The 18,747-nt window shown below is 33.5% G+C and overlaps 3 protein-coding genes across 3 annotated transcripts in view; 2 read left to right on the top strand and 1 right to left on the bottom strand.

The window, feature by feature from the left end:
- Positions 1–204: 204 nt before the first annotated feature.
- Positions 205–6,958, bottom strand: LOC123315841. Its single transcript, XM_044901721.1, has 8 exons — positions 6,552–6,958; positions 6,338–6,463; positions 6,099–6,232; positions 5,799–6,012; positions 5,345–5,517; positions 5,173–5,289; positions 4,817–5,050; positions 205–2,578 (listed from the first exon to the last, which is right to left on the bottom strand). The coding sequence occupies exons 1-8, from the start codon at positions 6,638–6,640 to the stop codon at positions 1,461–1,463; spliced, it is 2,205 nt and encodes a 734-aa protein (XP_044757656.1). The 5' UTR covers positions 6,641–6,958; the 3' UTR covers positions 205–1,460.
- Positions 6,959–7,332: 374 nt separating this feature from the next.
- LOC123315149 (EP300-interacting inhibitor of differentiation 3) lies at positions 7,333–8,822 on the top strand. The gene is made up of 5 exons (XM_044900733.1): positions 7,333–7,512; positions 7,608–7,837; positions 7,893–8,307; positions 8,364–8,476; positions 8,697–8,822. The coding sequence occupies exons 1-5, from the start codon at positions 7,395–7,397 to the stop codon at positions 8,757–8,759; spliced, it is 939 nt and encodes a 312-aa protein (XP_044756668.1). The 5' UTR covers positions 7,333–7,394; the 3' UTR covers positions 8,760–8,822.
- A 6,023-nt stretch (positions 8,823–14,845) lies between these two features.
- Positions 14,846–18,747, top strand: part of LOC123315700 (cadherin-89D) — a 36,963-nt gene continuing 33,061 nt past the window's right edge. The window contains exon 1 of the mRNA XM_044901528.1: positions 14,846–15,157. The gene's annotated coding sequence lies outside the window, so the exon portion shown is untranslated. The remainder of the gene's footprint in view (positions 15,158–18,747) is intronic.

The following is an 18,747-nucleotide window of genomic DNA, read 5'->3' on the forward strand; positions in this document are numbered from 1 at the left end:
AACTTTGAATGATCATCATTCAAAACCTCCACTATGAAGAACTAAGATTTCTGAGTAACCATTTCATGGTCGAATGATTCGTATGACGGGTATCGAAGTATTGGGGTAAAAAAAACATCTTTTCAAAAAATGTCTTTTGTATTATATAACCAAAATATGAATAAATACATAAATATCATTATAAAAATATTCTCAAATAAAAAATTCATCATTGGCAACAAACTATAAAAATACTACAATGGTTGTTAAACGACTTGTTTTGATAGTTATGTACAGAAACTTTACTTTACAGTAACTATTCGGTTAAAAATTTAGTCAGAGCTCCATTTAGACAAGTTGACAATTATTTTCTTCATCATTTTCCAACTATTGACACATGAAAACTATGAGAGACTTAACCATTATTGAATGATAAGGATAGATTTCAATAATCATTCAAGAAATTTGTCGTGAAGTTCAAAAAATAAATTGAACTCCAAATTGAAACTTTATTCTTTAAAAAATTTTGGCAATATTTGAAAAATCCTGCCTTGAAACTCGAATATGAGATTATCATATTTGAAGTATCTCGTATCACGCAAGCAATCAATACCTTATCGATATTTCATAAGCGACGATTTTCAAAGAGATAAATATGACATCAAATGGAGTTAATCAATTGATGATGTGAAAACGGCATTAAGAATTTCAATGACTAGAACATAACAACAGTGAAAGGAACTATATGTTATCAGTTATAAATATACAGGTTGACTCACCGCGATGGCCTATTATGTTAAGCATTGTTGAATAACCCAACATATATTTTTTTTATTTTCCATAAACGTCTAATAAGCCATCGCCGTGTATCACCCTGTATAAAATTCTGCAGTCACAACAAAGGAAGAGTAATTAAAACAATGGTTTCCGAAATTGCTTTGTCCACGGAGGATGTACATTTACCAGAAATAAATATTTTTGGATTGTCACCAATAAATATTTTTCTCAGTATAGTAGGGTAGTGACCATAAGTAATCCAGACTCGATCAAAATTTCATCTTTATCTTGGGTGCCAAAGATAAGCTGAAAATCTTATTTGCTGACGGCAATTCAATTCAACCAATGCATCAAAGCATGTTATAATTGAATAGAATAGAATAATAATAAAGGAGGTGACTTGATTCGTGTTTATAGGAATGGTTTCGTGTTTAAATTGATCAAAAATTGATATGAATATTATAAAAAATATTTCAATCACGTTGAAAAATTAACTTGAGAATAATCTTTCATAAATTGGTCCAAACACTGTATAATGGTCAGCCATGAAGCAATCAATCATCAGAAACAATTGAGATAACAATTGTGTCCAATTCTCTCTCACTGTTGTGAATTTATGAACATATTTTGATGGAAAGCTCTTATTGTAAGTAATATATGAAATTAATGGTTAAAAATTAGCACCATGATTGAAAAACATATTATCAAACTTCGAATATAATATTGTCATCTAATATATTGGTACAACTTTCAATAGCATCATCTCTAATCAAATCATCACTTTTAGCCGAACTGGAAGACTCTACACTTGAATTCTTAGTTTTCGAGTTCGAATCTTTTATTTTGGAATATCCCACTGAGTCAGTATCCCCGTCATCTTTTAATCTCTCATATGGATTTTCGCCTCTAACTTTGTCTCTGTTCGTTGTACTATCTGAGCTTTCCGAAGTATCAATATTTTGGTAACCTTTTGAGCCAACTCTTTCATAACCAGGTATTTCAGAGCCTGCTTGACTAATATCGCTGTCCACTTTTTCGTAAGGTGGTTCGTCCACATATTTCACACTTTCATAGTTTGGATCAATATTACTAACAGACTCATAGTTAGGATCTGTTTCACTTCCACTGGATTTCAATGCAGCATAATTAAATTCAGAGATCGATTCGCTTGGCATACTTTCATAATTTGGTTCCTCTAAGCTGTCATCTTGTGATTGTGAATCGTTCTTGTAACTGTTATAATTTTTAGAAGCATCAGGTTTCTTTTTCTTGTTGACGACAGAATAACCGAAATTATGGTTATTTCTCACATCTTTTATCTTTGAATATCCAATATCACTAGCATTTGAAGATTTATGCTTTAGCTCCTCGTAATTAGGATCAGGATCAGAGTCTTTAAGCACCTCATATCCAGGATCAGAACTGCACAAGCTATCTGGGCCATTTATGCTCGCATATCCCGGTTCTTCCTGTCTAAGCATTCTTTCATCCAATGAATCCGTCTTGTGTTTCCTGAGTGTCTCATAATTATGTTCCTGAAATTTTCTTCTCAGCTTCGAAAATCTGTTATCTTCAATTCCAGAAGTTGAAGCGCTCGGATGTGAGGATTCATTCGGTCTCTCAGGTGACTTCTCGTCATCGGAACTGTTTTTTGGCTTATTTTTCTGGACTTTAGCGTAAAGGTCCTCTAAATTTCGTGCCGTTAGAAGTTTTTTATCGCCATCTATATGGTTGACAACCGGGGGAAGAGGAAGGGGAGAATTGGCTTGTCGCTTTTCTGGTTTTGGAGAACCTATGTTGATTGTTGAACTTGATGAGGACGCTGTAGAAGGAAGTGAATGACTAGATGGCTTCAAATTAATTTAGCAAGAATGAATTATTATTAAATATTGATGGGTTGATATGTAGTTTAGATCTTCTTATGAATGGCAATGATCATATGCTCAAAATAGTATGTGCCTAACACATCGGCTGATAAGTTCCATGTTTTTATCAAGACAACAAATTTTTTCAGTCAAATTAGATTGACTTCATAAACATAGCGATACAATTATTTTAAGGCTGCCCTAATATTTCGACATTTTTGTCGGACTCAAAATAGGGGATTGTTTGGGCGATCGGCTGGCGTTTCGAGCCAAATCCCATTTTTTAGAACACGCACACTTAAAATATGAGTACGCTCTAAAGTCTAGAGCAGGGGTGCCCAAACTCAATTGCTTGACAATATCATCAACACTGACTGGTCAATAGTATTAAGCCCTTTCTCTATGGTATTAAGTTTGTGTTGACCGAAAGCCTTGGGCACTTCCTGATTTACTCGGAATGGTTTCGGTACCGAGACAAACGATCCGCCATATCGTTTTAGAGTGCCCAAACCGTGCTTAGGGTGGAAGCCCACAGGACTTCGCAGAATGCTCTCAGGATGAAATCGCTGTGCAATTTGGACATGAATGTATAGTTTGTCAGAGGATCTACGATATGTTATTGTGTTATGTCTTGTAGATTGTGTACTTTTTTGCTTCCAATAAATTTACCTATAATTGTAGTCTCCTTCTATCGCACTGTGAAGTATCGTACTGATAAGCATCCATACGCTGAATAAATAAATAAATATAGAGCAGAACAGGAAGAGCTCATATAAATATAGGCGTTCGGTGAGCTTGGCACCGCGTATACCGAGAACATCGCAAGAGTTCTGTATTTTTTATGAAATATCTTTGAAACGTCACATTTTGAAATAACCATTTCAACCGTTTCCCAAAAAAAAATGACAAATGAAAAATAAAAATGGGTGTTTAAAATTCGAAGCATATCGTTTCTCTTGCACAAGTTGGCAACATCGGCTGAAATATGCGTTGATAATAAAGGACAACAAACACACTATCTTGATGAGATGACAAATGGCTGTCGTCTGCGACGAACGAGAAAGGTCGTAAAATTTTATGGGATTTTTATGCCCGGTTGCTGTTGAGGCTCGTCAGTGAGTACGCGCCTTATGATGGCTGTTTATCAACAGCTATTATTTTATAAATAAGCCATTGTTCTTTTTATTTTCTAGTAGGCGCTGTTGCCGAATCGTAAACTAGTAACGAAGCGATTTTAATTTTAAAACCTCACGTTTGAAGAATGATTTTGAATAGTTTCCGCGGTGTATTTGAAAAATTCATGAATGAAACTCATAATTATTTAGTTTCAACTTTCAAATGCTGTGACAACCCAAATCGAGGAGAATTCCTTATTGATAGGTCGTTCAGTTTGTGAATTGAACTGAATGATCCAATAATCAACACTGGTCAGTAGTATTTCACTACTTTATGACTAGGGTTGATGGTATTCTACATAGCAATTCAATTATGAACTGAACAGTTTGACCAATTCAATTGGTGGAGAATATCATCAATGTCAACCGTAATAAGCTTGCGATCACCATTTTGACAATATTGTCGAAAGCATGGAAAACGCCTTCAGCCTTTGTAACGGATTGAAATAAAACAGTTACGGGGCTAGAAAGTCCCACCAACCACCGTCACACACAAAAAGTGGAGTCTGGGCCGTTTTTTGGATCCTGTATCCAAATCGTTTGCACTTATTTTCGCGGATCTCTTATCGAAACATTTTTTGGTCAAGTAGGTCAACGGACTTACCGTTAGTTAAAGAAGGAAACATTTCTTCTGATTGTGGGACCATATTTGTGTCAGATCGGGAACTTATCCGCTGATGTAATGTAAAGATCATACAAACAACTATCGGCAAGGACAAAATTCATGTAATTCACTGAAATGCCTTTTTTATCTCAGTGACTTGATATCAAGAAGCCAATTAACCTAGCTATCTAGAGTAAGTCTGTAATAACTTGTGGAGGATATCTAGATATTCTGAGATCAGAAAGATTTTTAGGTTTTGATGCCATTTGACAATGATAACGTATATAATAACGAAGGAAGTCGAAACCAAATAGGGTTGGGTAAATTTGCGACATCTTATGTAACATTGAAAACTGTGAGAAGCTACACTAACAATTTTAAAAATGATTTTATTCAATCAATGTGATATGTCCTACCTTGCCTTGAGTGAGTATAGGTGTGTGTGACGTGTTTCAGACTGTCTACACTAGGTGGAACAGGTTGAGGGGCTGGTTCATACATTTCATCATTAGCCTCATCTGAATCTGATTTGGATGGATTTCTGTTTATTTCAGCTTCGACAACTATTGGACCAGGTGGAATTCTAGCATAAGTTTCACTTTCACTGGTGTAAACTTGATTTGGATCAGGTATCGTAGTGTAAACGTCATCTGAAAATAAAAAGGATATTATTACTTCCAACCCTTAGAACTATGAAAATAAATGGATTCAAACAAACTTTGAAATACCAACTTCATGGATGCGATATATAAATTAACTACACAAATCTCACCTGAATCATCTGAAACAGTTGAATAATGAGGATCAAACTCTCTTTTTTTCTTAACTTCTTTGGATTGAGCTAATATATTAGCGAGAGGTTCACGAACACTGATGCTAGTATACCCCTCTAAAAAAATATGAACATTAATAAGTAAAACTTCCATGACAACTCATCCACTTACTAGAAGAATCTTGAGAATCTCCACTGAAATTTATTTGTGGCACAGGAGGCGTCATATATGGCAATTCTGGACTGGCTGCTATGCCACCAGCTACAGCTGAAGCTGCTGGAATATCCAAGTTGTGACCTCCACTGCCTCTTCTTGTGGGATTAGTTTCAGCAGTAGCTTCCGTTCTAGAGATGAAAGAATCGTGATGAAAACACAATATCCATAGATAGATTTTCATTTAAAACAAAATTGGAAATCAAGTGGAGCCATTGTTCATTTTTCTATTATAGAACTGCAGTATATCCTGAAGGAATATTTTGATGATCAGAAAACATGTAAGCTTCTGAGGGATACCTTGGTACATACTGAGAATCAGGATAGTATGATATGATATAAAAAGTGTCCTGAGTTTCCAAATAGAGACTTATTTACACATTTTACAACCACTGAAAAGAATTTCTCTCACCTCTGTGAAGGTCCTGGTTCTTCAGGAATATCAGCATTTTCAGCTGCAAAATTACGACTAACAATAGGTTGCAACTGGTCATAAGGATGTTCTCTTGAATTTATCTTGTCATATTTTACCCTTTCATAAGGAGAAAAATCTGCTTGACTCAGAGAACTATGTTGTGATATACTACGTCTGGCTTCAACTCCATTAGGAAGAGTATGCCGTTTCACTGAAATTTATATTATGCAATAGAAAAAAAGTAAACCAAATACACTAGTATTAAATGATCAAATTAGAATGATCATAGTTACTTACTAGAATTTTGATACTGCTCCACCGTAGCATAATGCTCGGAAGAGTTGTCAACAGCCAGTACCCAGGTAGCATTCTCATGCTCAAATGGAATATCGGGTAAACTCCTTCTAGTATTTGTTATTGGAAGAGTGGCTCTGAAATATGAATGATAATTAAACAAATGAAAAAACCTGTATTAAACATAATGAAGTCATGTTGAAGATTGAATTGAACATAAGCCTGGTATCATATTAGATTACCTTTTATTCACATCTGAGATACCATCAATTCTATCACCTCCGATGAGATCTGCTGATGGTAAATGGTTGACGTTTTCATCAGGATTTTTCTTTATAACAAGACCATCTACTCCAGTTAATTCAGGACTAGAATATGAAATTAAAACCTCCAATTCAATATACAGAAACTCGAGATATAGATAAGGATTTAGGTGAAAATAGGTTAACAACTTACTCAGTACGTTTCTTTTTCCAGCACAAGCAAAATACTAGAGACATAACAATTGTAAAGAAACTACAAATAGAAATTAGAGTAATCCACATTGTTTACATTTGTTTGAGGGGAACATTTTTATACACATTTTGATATAGTCTTAACATTCCGTCAGTAAATGGCTATGAGTATACTGCAATGTCTCAAATAAACTGAAAGTTTTGTTTCCATCACATTATATCAATATAGGTCAAATCTGCATGATATGATGCATCAAAGTTTCCAAATAATCAAAACAATTGATACAATGCAGCTAACCTAGTGATATTTTCCATAATCTTTAAAAATTGTGAATGAATTCAAATCAGTTTTTTAACAATTATTTATTTTTGCATATTCAAAACAAAATTATTTTTGGACATAACCTTCATTATAAATGTCAGCAGAAAGTAGCAGAGCACAGATTTGTCCGAATAACAGAATAACAGATAGCAGTTACAGGCAGTTATTAAATATGTCATGTTATTGCTATATCTTGAGAATATCGACTACGACATAAATCGACCGCCATATCCCTAGACATCGAACTTTCCATAGTTATTTTCGGTCTATTTCGTATTTAATTTTTGTCATTGATATCATGTAGTTAGTAAATTAATTGATTGATATACTAACTTAATTGATATACTAACATTACTTACCTAAGTTAGTAACTAATTTTAATTTATAATTTCTATGGTTTCAGTAAATTAGGGAGGGAAAATATTTTGAAGATAGCTAAATTTTGTTAATCTCATAATCTCATTTTAAATCAGGAGTGTATTGGAATATTGGATGGAATTATAATTATTACTTTTTGAGCTTATGATGAAGAATAGGAACAGTCGTAATGAAGAGGAAAGTAATTCTACCATCTCTGCGAGATCTTTTCAGGAGAGGAAACTTTGCTACAGGAATTTACTGTGCAAAGTGGAAGAAATTGGTAGGCACTTTAAGTTTACATTTACCTTAAAGTATATTTATCGTTTTTTGATTTCATGTTGAAGGATTTATATTAATAACTTCATTTCTCTGCAGAAGATAAAAAAGATCTTGGACTTCAAACAGTAACGGAAGTGGGAAATATTTTAAAAGAAATCAATGAACTCGAAAGGGAATACTCGATAGAACAGAGAGTTGAACAAACAGATGAAACATTTTTGGACTGTATGGTTTTGTCTTCTTCTAGTGGTATTTTAGTGAAATGTTTAAATGCTGTTGATATATCAACTGCTTCTTATGAACCAACCGAATTTAGTGAAAAACTTGTAGGTATTTTGAAACCATTTTCTTAATTTAAATTTATATTGACAATTTTCCTAGTGGGAATTAATTAAAGAAGATGACCAAGATTGCAGACCAAGTGACATTTTAAAACTCTTAAAAGATGCTAGAAATATAATCCCCGAGGTAGAACCATATGAATTTGTTTATGGTAGTTATGATTTAGATCATGTACCGGAACCTAAACAGAAAAAAGTTATTAAAAGAGATCCAAAAGAAAAACTTACTAAGAAAGAACCAGAAAAAGTTACATCAGTTGATAAAGAAGAGGAAGGAATAGATCAAATTGTTAAAGAATTGCATGAAGTTCTAGTGGAGGAATACAATAAAAATGGGGAAAGACCGATAAATTATTATGATTATGTGATTGATACCAGTGATTTTACAAATACTGTTGAAAATATGTTTTATTGTTCTTTCTTAGTTAGAGATGGAAAAGTAAGAATTGACCTCAGTACGTATTCAATCTTCAAACCATTAAATTTTTTACTTTCATGATTTTATTTTCAGATGGTCTCAATCCAACAATAAAACCTGTATCTAAAAATGAATTGAAACAATTCAGAGACGAGAGAGGTGCGAATTATCAAATATTAACTACCATCACAATGGAAGATTGGGAAGTAAGTTTTATATTTGGTAATATTCATAGGGAATACACGAAAAATGGGTGCTAGCTTGGTGTTTTCGAGCTATTAGGAACTGAAAAACCTCAGTCAAGACCTCAGTTGATAAATATATTTTATTGTATGAAGGGAACGCCTGCATAGATCATTAACTTCCCTCTGAGAATGTTAACAAATGTTATTAGAATTGTATTAGCTCTAATTGCATTTTTTTCAGAACTTCAAGAAGGAAGGACACCTTCAAAAGCATAGGAAGCTCAGGAAAAAAGAAGAAAAATAAAATATATTTGTACAATTATAATGTTAAGAAGAGTTTTGTTTTAATTAAAAGTTTGACTGTTTATCATTATTGTCTTATGTGACCCATAGAAACCATATTGAAAGAAGATTTTTTCTCAAATGAATTGGCAATATTTTCCTTAATAACACCTCTGCCCAAAATATCCAATTCACCTAGTGTAGAGACCTAATAAGTACTAGTCGCTTTATCTTTTGGCGGTTGATTCGGATAGATATAGATGTCACGATAGGTTAACAACTGACTTTATATAACACTAATATTTATTAAGTTCGAAAAATACACTCCGTCGTCTCTCTCTACTCCTATTGTTCTTTTTATCGAATCTTTATTCAATTAAAAGAACGATAGGAGTAGAGAGAGGCGATGGAGTGTATTTTTCGAACTTAGTAATAATATAACAATAATTACAGTGACTCGTAACAACTAACTCTAACTCCTAACTCTTCTTAGTGTCACTGTAACAACAGATACAGATTATACATAATTAGTCACTGCAACTACAGTACAGAAACGCCGACTTGAGAAAGAGGAAGTCATAAAGTTCTTCAATATAATATAAGCAAAGAGTAACTCTTTGATATAAGGCTTGTTCGTAGAGTGGTTTGAATTGAAACGGTTGTGAACTGTACAGGGTGGGCAAAATTCGTTGTCTACTGAGGGGATCTCGAGAACTATAGCAGCTAGAAGAAAACGGACGACACATTCTCGAGCTCTTTTTTCTTGACTTATCCAAAACTGAAAACAGATCCAGCCTAACGTTCATGGATTTTGAGTTATGAACGAAAATTGAGAAATTGTCATTTTTAATGAAGCTGAATAACTCGCTTATTTGGACTCGTATTCAAAATCTGTTGTTACATTCTACAGGCACTTTTTTATGAGGAATTCGAATATGATATTATAAAATTTTTTGATCCAGTCATTTTCGAGATACGACAAGGATTTCTGATTTTTCAAATGTAAACTATAGTTGAAAGTTCTTTCATTCTGATGCAATTTTTTTGCTGATTTCAAAAATGTGTCATATGTTGCTATTCACATAAATATAAAATTAAAAAAATTCAATACTTTTTGCTGCTTTTCGATTCACTGTTGAATTTTCAGTAGGCTGGCGTAACCATAGCGACCGTTGAAAATGCATTATGGTTCGTGAACTCCACAAAATCCCCAGTGAACTCAATGCCTTCTGCGGTAGGAATCACAGACTGACGAATAATTATTTGTTTTATATATCGATATCGAGATCGATATCCTTTTAAAGAGAGTAAAAGACTTTCATCTGATTATTAAAAAAGAAAATTTAGTAAATAATCGTTTTTCTTTTCATGAAAGAAACTTTAAGAGTCAGTAATATTATAAATAAAATACGATAGCTGTCTATAATTATAATTTTTGAAGAAGTAAGATGATGAAAAACAGGTACTTCTGTCAACGGTAGTGTTCGAATTGTGAACCATCGTAAGATAAGCATGCCAAACATCGCGAGAACAAATGGGAATTCAAAACAAGCGATACGCCCTCTGGTGGCTATTTTCGTAAATAAAAAGTTAAGGCACTTTTTTCATTTGTTTGTTTACATCATAGACCTAATAAAATAAAATGTCTATGGTTTACATCGAGGAACGTAGAACAATGACGTAAAGGCATTAACTTTTTACTTCGAACTGTCACCACTATGTCGCTGCAATCTACATTTGAATTCCCAAACGATGGCAAATCAGAGATATATCTCTGTATCTATATCTCTGTGGCAAATTCATCGAAATCATTGAAATATTTATTCAGCAATCCCTGATTTCAGTCAGAGAGGCTAAGGTTCACAAAATATAATGCATATTCAACAGTTACTATGGTAACCCAGCCCTCTTATAATTCAATAGAGAATCGAAAAGCAGGAAAAAGGATTTAATTTTTTTCTCGTGTAACATTCATGTGAATAGCAACATATGATACATTTTTGAAATCAGCAAAAAAATTGCAGCAAGATGAAAGAACTTTCAACTATTGTTTACATTTGAAAAATTGGAAATCCCTTTCGTATCTCGAAAATGACTGGATCGAAAAATTTCCTAATATCATATTTGACTTCCTCATAAAAAAGTGCCTGTAGAATGTAACAACGAATTTCGAATACGAGTTCAAATAAGCGAGTTATTCAGCTTCATTGAAAATGACAATTTCTCAATTTTCGTTCATAACTCAAAATCTATGACCGTTAGGCTGGATCTGTTTTCAGATTTGGAATAGTAAGGAAAAAAGAGCTCGAGAATGTGTCATCCGTTTTCTTCTAGCTGCTATAGTTCTCGAGATCCCTTCAGTAGACAACGAATTTTGCCCACCCTGTACAGAGCAAGCGCAAATGGATTTTCGCTACCCTAAAATGGAATTGCGCTTGCTCTGTACAGTTCACAACCGTTTCAAACCATTCTACGAACAAACCTATTATATATATAATGGCGCAGTTTTAAAATCTATGATCTTGCCAGGGATGGATAAATCGATAGACGACGAATTTACCGGCTAAGGAGGTTGATCTGTCCGCATTATAGGCGATTCTCCTAGGATAAAGTTATATTGATAGATATAGCATTATTTTCGGAATGAAATTAAATTTTTATGTAACCGAACGACGAAATCTGCCTTGACTGCAGGAGATCATTAGAATACATGCACGATAATTATTTTTTTTAAATATTCCAAGTAAATCAGCAGCTCCTCCTTTCAAGAAGTACGACAGAAATTTCTTGAATTCAAATCTGCAACCTCTGGAACGAAAAAATCGTAGTTTTTATGTAGATTCAATCTTTTAATTATTGAAATTATAATTATTAATTATTCTTCTGGCAGATTCGGCCATAACAAAATGGGTCTCACTACACTCCATTAGATTCCTAGTCCTAGTGCTTCAAATTTTCCACAAAGGTTAGAAGAATAAAAGTCTTCTTTGTGTTGAAAAGAAATAAGTCATCCATTTGTGAAACTGCAGTTAATTTAAAAATGTCTAGGCACTAAAACGTCTTCGAAAGGCTAGAGATCTCTTGCTTCATAAGTATGAAAAACGTTTCAATCTATTTCAAAACAGTATTTATGATATTTATAGCTGGACATAAGTACCGATACATCAGGACCTGCATGCTCTTTTGAATATCTCGCTAAAATGTCAGCGAATAAATAAAAATGATTAAAAGAAAGTAAACTCTTCTTCCTGATTATTCACATCATCATATCGCATTACTTGAAAATATTATTCTTTTTATTTCAAATACAAAGTATTCTACTTCATGTGATAGAGCTATATTTCATAAGAAGAAATAGATAGAATCGCCAGATACGTAATTGATTCGTTCCTGTAAATCGGTGAAAATGATCGTTAGGAAGAGTCTGAGCTCAATAAATCGTGAAAACTTTCCCTGCAACATAACATAAACTGTATCAATTATACCTTTTAATTGCGTAGAAATGCACGCACTTATAAATTGTAATGGTTTTGATAATTTCATGAAAAATATACCCTATTCTGCATGATATCAAAATCGATGTTACGTGAATGGAGACATGTTACATCGCTACTACTATTTCAGTGTTCAATCTCTAGAAAGGAGCATTCAGAGTTATTCCTATAAAAAATTATTGATACCTCAACAGAACCTTCAAATCACTGTGCCTGAACAAGTAAAACTTAAAACTTCATGGAAAAAGGCATGAATATAGTGGATAGAGCAAGAGAATTGAGTTATCTCTCATAAAAGATCTGTACTGTACGTATTCGCCAGCAATTAAACGCAATGACTTCTGGTAAAGGCGCAAACAATCTGGTTGCTTTACCATAAAAGAAGAATCCGTATTTTTCCAGTTTTGGCGATTTACGGTAGTCATATTTGAACTCGCATTTTCGCTGGGTATAGACCAGTTTATGTTTTTTCTTAGGAATGAACGGTGTTAGTGAAATCATCAAGTTTAAAATGGTTCGTATAAATATACTGGTCATGAGTACCTATAGATCTATCAATACTTCGAGCGAAAGATTTGGCTGTTCATATAGGGACCGAGCAAACCCAGTAGCTAATTATTAGCAATACGTTATGTGAACAATTTCGAAGGGATCGTATAGCTAGAAAGTAAAAGTAAAATCCTTATTATTCCACCGATTCCTTGAAGGAATAATGGTTGGCTTATGTAGAGTTACCCTTTATACATTGGTCGCTTTCTAGGGTACTATTTCTTATTAGAACTAACTCCTAACCTACCGTCTCGTTTTATTCTAGTAGGCTACCTATGGATATTCTTAGGATGCTTTCAAACCATCGGGTTTTCACCTGAAGACAACCTGATGAATTAGGTATTATTCATAGGGTTTTATCCGTATGGTGCGCCGAGGCGATAAGCTCCGCCGAAACCATCATCGGGTTCTTTTTGGTGCAAAAGTGAACCTATGAAACCGTGTGAAAGATCCCATTACATCAATGTAACTCAGGAAATCGAGTAAAAACCCGCGACAGTCGTTGAAACCAAATGGTGTGAAAGGAACCTTATCAGAAAAATATGTAGAGCACCTCTACCAAAAATTAGATCTGTATAGGGCGACTTGTCTGGGACAGCCTGTCAGAATAGTAAAAAAAAAACGATCTTTGTACATAACAGCAAAGATACGTAGAGCATATACAGGGTGGTCCAGATCGTAACCAAGCAATTTTAACCACGTATTCTACATCAAAAATACGCCCTAGTTTGTCATATAAACATATGTCGAGAAATTTTTCCTCTCCGAGATACGGGGTGTTAAAATTATAGAAAGAAAAAATGTTTTATGTCAATAACTTTCACACTGCTTGAAATATTTTCATGACATTTGAGACATAGATTTTGAGCGTCAAGGAGCACTGTTTGCATAATATCATTTCTTTTCTATTCTACCAGTGGCATCCGTACTGCAGCGAGACTGAATATTTTCAGATAAAAAAATGATACGCCACTGGTTTTTCCGAAAATGAAAATTACTATTTAAATCCTTATTCAATTTGGAGCAAATCTGGTCTCTTGACTTTTTGCTGTACGAGGCACCGTTTCCGGTTAAAAAAATAAAACACATTCTCATGCGTGAAGAAATCGCCAAAATTTGATATTGTAGGTACATAATAATAATGAGACTATTTTTGTGAACGATTTCTTCACGCATGAGAATGTGTTTTATTTTTTTAACCGGAAACGGTGCCTCGTGCAGCAAAAAGTCAAGAGACCGAATTTGCTCCAAATTAAATAAGGAAAATACTAATTGTTATTGTCGGAAAAACCAGTGGCGTATCATTTTTTTATCTGAAAATATTCAGTCCCGCTGCAGTACGGACGCCACTGGTAGAATAGAAAAGAAATGATATAAAAGTGCTTCTTGACGCTCAAAACCTATGTCTCAAATTTCATAAAAATATTTCAAGCAGTGTGAAAGTTATTAATAAAAAACATTTTTTTTCTATAATTTCAACACCCCATATCTTGGAGAAGAAACATTTCTCGACATATGTTTATATGACAAACTAGTGCTTATTTTTGATGAAGAATACGTGGTTAAAATTTCTTGGTTACGATCTGGACCACCCTGTAGAGTATCTTAATCAGGCACACTCGAGTATGTACACTTGACGATTTTTTTTGCATCTTTGAAGACTTGCAGTCGCTTTCCCAATCGCTGAAAGTGCATATACATCATAGAACCTTTTTTCTCTCTACCATATAATCTTCAAAGTCCACTGGGTCTCCACGACGTTCAAGTAAATCCCGATTCAGCAGCGAAGTCTCCCCAACTATTACTGATTTATGGAAATTATCAAAATTGTTAGGTACCGCCTATAGTGCGTGCGACGTGTAATTAAAACCGATGAACCAAGCGGAGTTGAAGTATACTTTCTCAGGCGCGATAATAACTATCATCTTAAATCATGGTACATCTCAAATAGTGTAGGAGAAAATCAAACAAAAATTCAAGCAAAATTGAAGCTTTCCTACTAACCACCACTTAGCCGTAGTGCTACAGGTGAAAAAATCACTTCCCACAGAGATAGACGGTAGACGATGTCCACTATTTTCTACTCTCACCGGAGACGTGCAAGGTAGAAGAAGTTGAGCAAAATAAGTCGGTAAAACGTATTCATTTGTTTCTCGGGTATCACATGCTTCGCTACTCTTCTTGCCGGTAACAAACAACGTGGTGCATTGAACTACACACGGTGCGTTATATCTCTTTGGACAAAGTGACCATCGAACTGTACTGGACCGCTACCCTAACTGATATCGGGCTTTAATTGTGCGTATTTCTAGTGTTTTATCGGATGTGTTGACTCTCATCTCCGCTGCTGAGGATTTCAATTGGAATTGTAGAGAAGGTAAGAGGAAATTTGCTGAAACATTAATTAAAAATTCGAGGTTGAACTTTTTATATAATATTCAAAGAATAAATATATTAAGTTGTGGAAATATGCAGATATGAAAAACTAACTCGAAAAAGCTTTAGTGGACAGAAGACGAAACATAATTTTTGAAACTAATCAATCGATTTTGAAAAAATTCGCTCCTAAATCATATATTTCTGGTGATGGTAAACTTCGCAGATGTTTTCTTCAGTAGAGGTCCCATTCATAATGAAAATCCCGGGTGATTTGATTTATTCATAATTCTACTTTCGTATGAAAATGCACCTCTTTTTGTTCTCCTGAGAAGTTATGGAAAGTTATTTGGATTTGGACTCTCCAACAAGTAAGAAACTCTCTGCAGTGATAAATAATTCAAAAGTTCAACTTAAATCAGATGCAATAATTTCCCTACCAGTAATTTTTCGAGGTATGCTGACTTCAGTTTCGAAATATTTTTATTTCGAAGAATTATTGAGAAAACTAGACATTCAATTCATCCATAATGCAAGAAAGGTTCCATCCTTGTAAATCAAAATTAAAAATCAAACCTTCAATTCAGATATTATGGATTTTTGTGTGAATGTGTTCGGAAAAAAAATTTTTGTCATACCTGATAGAAGTTCGCAATTATTGAACGAAAATTATACGGATGCCATTTCACACGAAACAAATTTTTCATCTTCCGATTTATATCCATTTGAATGTTCGTTTTGTTGGCAATCGTCGGAGGGAGCTTTTCTTTGTTCCACGAGCGCGAACGTCCCTTTATTATCACTCTGTATTTCTTAGAATAGTCAGATTTTATAACTATCACATCAATAATAAAGATATATTTCATCTTTCACTGCCTGTTTTCAAGAGCAAGATCACTTCTTACTTATGTCATAATTAAGGATGAGCTTGTTTGAATGAAATCATATTGTGTTTTCATTGGTTTTTCAATTTTCGAGTGAGCTAGATATCTTATTTTGTTTTTTTTTTGTAATTTGTTGTGATCCCCTGTAATTGGATGTATTTCTGTTGGGGATCCTGATTAAATAAATAAATAAATAAATATAGTAACATTTATTTCATATTTCAAATCAATTTAGGAATAAGTATATGTTGCTTGAGCTTGAGAGTATATTTCGAAAGCCAGTCATATTTTACTCTGAAATGATATCTTGGTTTCCTTTACAGTGCATGATGGATCACGCTGTAGAATAATTAATTAAATCTCGATGAATGACTGATGAGAATCAGGCAGTCTTTTCTGAAAGTCGTTGAGAAACATTCATTTTCTACATGCTTTTGCGAATAATGTATTTCGAAATGTATTTATTCATTTCCAATAGAATGTTCACCATCTATCTTCTGCAATCGATTTCTAATAATCTATTCACAAGTTCTTCTAACAGTCATTTTCATGAATGGGATATTGAAGTACTTCTTTCTTCGGTATATTTATAGAAATATCCAGCATATTATTCTCCATAAAATAATGATTATAGAATTAAATGAATCGTAACTGATTTCATGTATGCACTGGAAACTGAAATATGATAATGAAACATTTTTTGCATAATTTCTCCTTATCTTTCATTAATCATCAGTAGATTTGTTTCTTCTTTTAATATTCTGATTTTCGATCGAATAATATTTATGGCCTTACAATAAGAAATATGAGTTCCTCAAGTCACTTCAATTATTGGTACAAATAGCATTCGTAAGCTCTTAAAATTTTTTTTTCGAATATTAATAATTATTCTATAAGGTATAACTACAGGAAATTCAAGGATATTCTCAACAATAATCAAGATGCAACTGGAGTTCTCATCCTCGAAAAAGCTTAGTAAATCTTCATACATTTTAATTCAATTGAACAAACACTGGAATAAGGTGATAATAATTCATTTTCGGGTTCAAGTCAAATGGATTTCGATATAGCTATAGGTCCATAAATCAATCAATTTCTGTCTTTAAATGTTCTGGTATTGAATTTCCATAGGTAGTTGAAGTAATACTCATTTCATAATATCATTATTTAAAGAAACCAGAACCAATTCACAGCTACACGTCCTTTATATTACCTTGCCGAATGCGAAATTCTATAAAAGATCGATTCCTTCATCTATCATGTACATTTAATACTTCATAATAAGTAAAAAACCACCCCTGCATACATTACAAACTCCAATTAGCCGTTTAAAATGAAAGCAATGTCATATTCAATACCACGGCATAAGAGTTATTATCAATTCATGTTGCTCAACTGGGTACATATCTGAGTGTGCTAGTTCATGTTGAAACAGAATTTTATGTTGAAAATGTAAGAAAACAGTAGGTAGGTAAGTTATGTAGGAAATGACGCTGAGGGAAACAAACATGCATTAATTGAGGATATGTGTCTACAGTTTATAATTGAATTCGTTACGAACATACTAAACGATTCTGATCGTAATCTAGGATGGAGGTTTCGCAAACTCTTTCACAGATATTTTGGAATCTTGAACATCGCGATGATATAATAACATTTGGTCAATTCAAAAATCTCGAAATCGATTTATTCAGGCATTTTGTGTAATTTTACGCGCGATGAATTGGATAAAGACTTTTAGAACCTATTGTATAACATTAAATATTTGCTTTGTTTTTCCATGAAAAACTTTGCAGAAGAAAATTTCGTTTCGAGTTCTTGCTTTTGTAGTTTTTAGCTGGAAAATATTTTCGTAAGTGTTCTCTGTCTGATCATGGCGCAGCTTATACCATTATTTGCATCTCAATGACATTAACGTCTAGTGTAACGATATTAAAAATTATAAAGACCCCTAGCAGACTTTCGCATAATCCGTGCTAACATTGTCAAATTGAAAGTTTTATCAAATTTTAGGATATACGAGAATATATTGAAAAATTCTCAGCCTACTATAAAACCAAACAAAATTTCAATGTCAAAATATTTTATTACTCAACATATTCTCCTCTTATGGTGGTATTCTGCTTTCATCTGTAAGCCAATCTGTAACTTTTCATAAGCTTACAAGAAAATTGCAATTCTGGACGGTTTTTAGTGGTCTATAGATACAGGAATTCGTAACTATTTACGATAAATAGTTGAAAAGTGACACTGTCAATGAGATAGTGACAAAAACATTTCCAGAATTGCATTATTTGCGAATCTGTCAATCTGAAACTTACAGATCGATCGTAGGCTACAGATTCGTAACTTACAAATGAAAAGTAGAATACAACCATTAATTGGATACATTTATTACAGCGAACTTGCAACGTTTCTAGACCTTTAAAAAAAAATGTTTTTTCTTGTTCTGCAAACCAGACCTCCACAGCTTTTATTACCTCCTCGTTGGAAGAAAATTGACGACCTTTTAAACGTTTTTTCAGTTGTGGAAAGAGATGAATGTCGGATGGAGCCAAATCTGGTGGATAAGGGGGGTGTTCTAGTAATTTAAACCCTAAATCACGAATTTTTTGCATGGCAACATTAGATTTGTGTGCAGAGGTGTTGTCTTGCAAAAACAAAACACCTTTGGATAGCTTTCCGCGTCTTTTCCCTTTAATTTTTT

Source organism: Coccinella septempunctata, chromosome 6 (genome assembly GCF_907165205.1).
Source record: "Coccinella septempunctata chromosome 6, icCocSept1.1, whole genome shotgun sequence".
NCBI classification, from domain to species: domain Eukaryota; kingdom Metazoa; phylum Arthropoda; class Insecta; order Coleoptera; family Coccinellidae; genus Coccinella; species Coccinella septempunctata.

Bases quoted from the DNA above. Each gene is read 5' to 3' on its own strand.
- LOC123315149 (XM_044900733.1), top strand. From the start codon at position 7,395: ATGATGAAGAATAGGAACAGTCGTAATGAAGAGGAAAGTAATTCTACC. The intron at 7,513-7,607 runs GTAGGCACTTTA...ATTTCTCTGCAG, and splicing joins GTGCAAAGTGGAAGAAATTG to AAGATAAAAAAGATCTTGGA. The intron at 8,477-8,696 runs GTAAGTTTTATA...CATTTTTTTCAG, and splicing joins TCACAATGGAAGATTGGGAA to AACTTCAAGAAGGAAGGACA.
- LOC123315841 (XM_044901721.1), bottom strand. From the start codon at position 6,640: ATGTGGATTACTCTAATTTCTATTTGTAGTTTCTTTACAATTGTTATG. The intron at 5,051-5,172 runs GTGAGATTTGTG...TTTTATTTTCAG, and splicing joins AACTGTTTCAGATGATTCAG to ATGACGTTTACACTACGATA. The intron at 2,579-4,816 runs GTAGGACATATC...TTCCTTCTACAG, and splicing joins CTATACTCACTCAAGGCAAG to CGTCCTCATCAAGTTCAACA.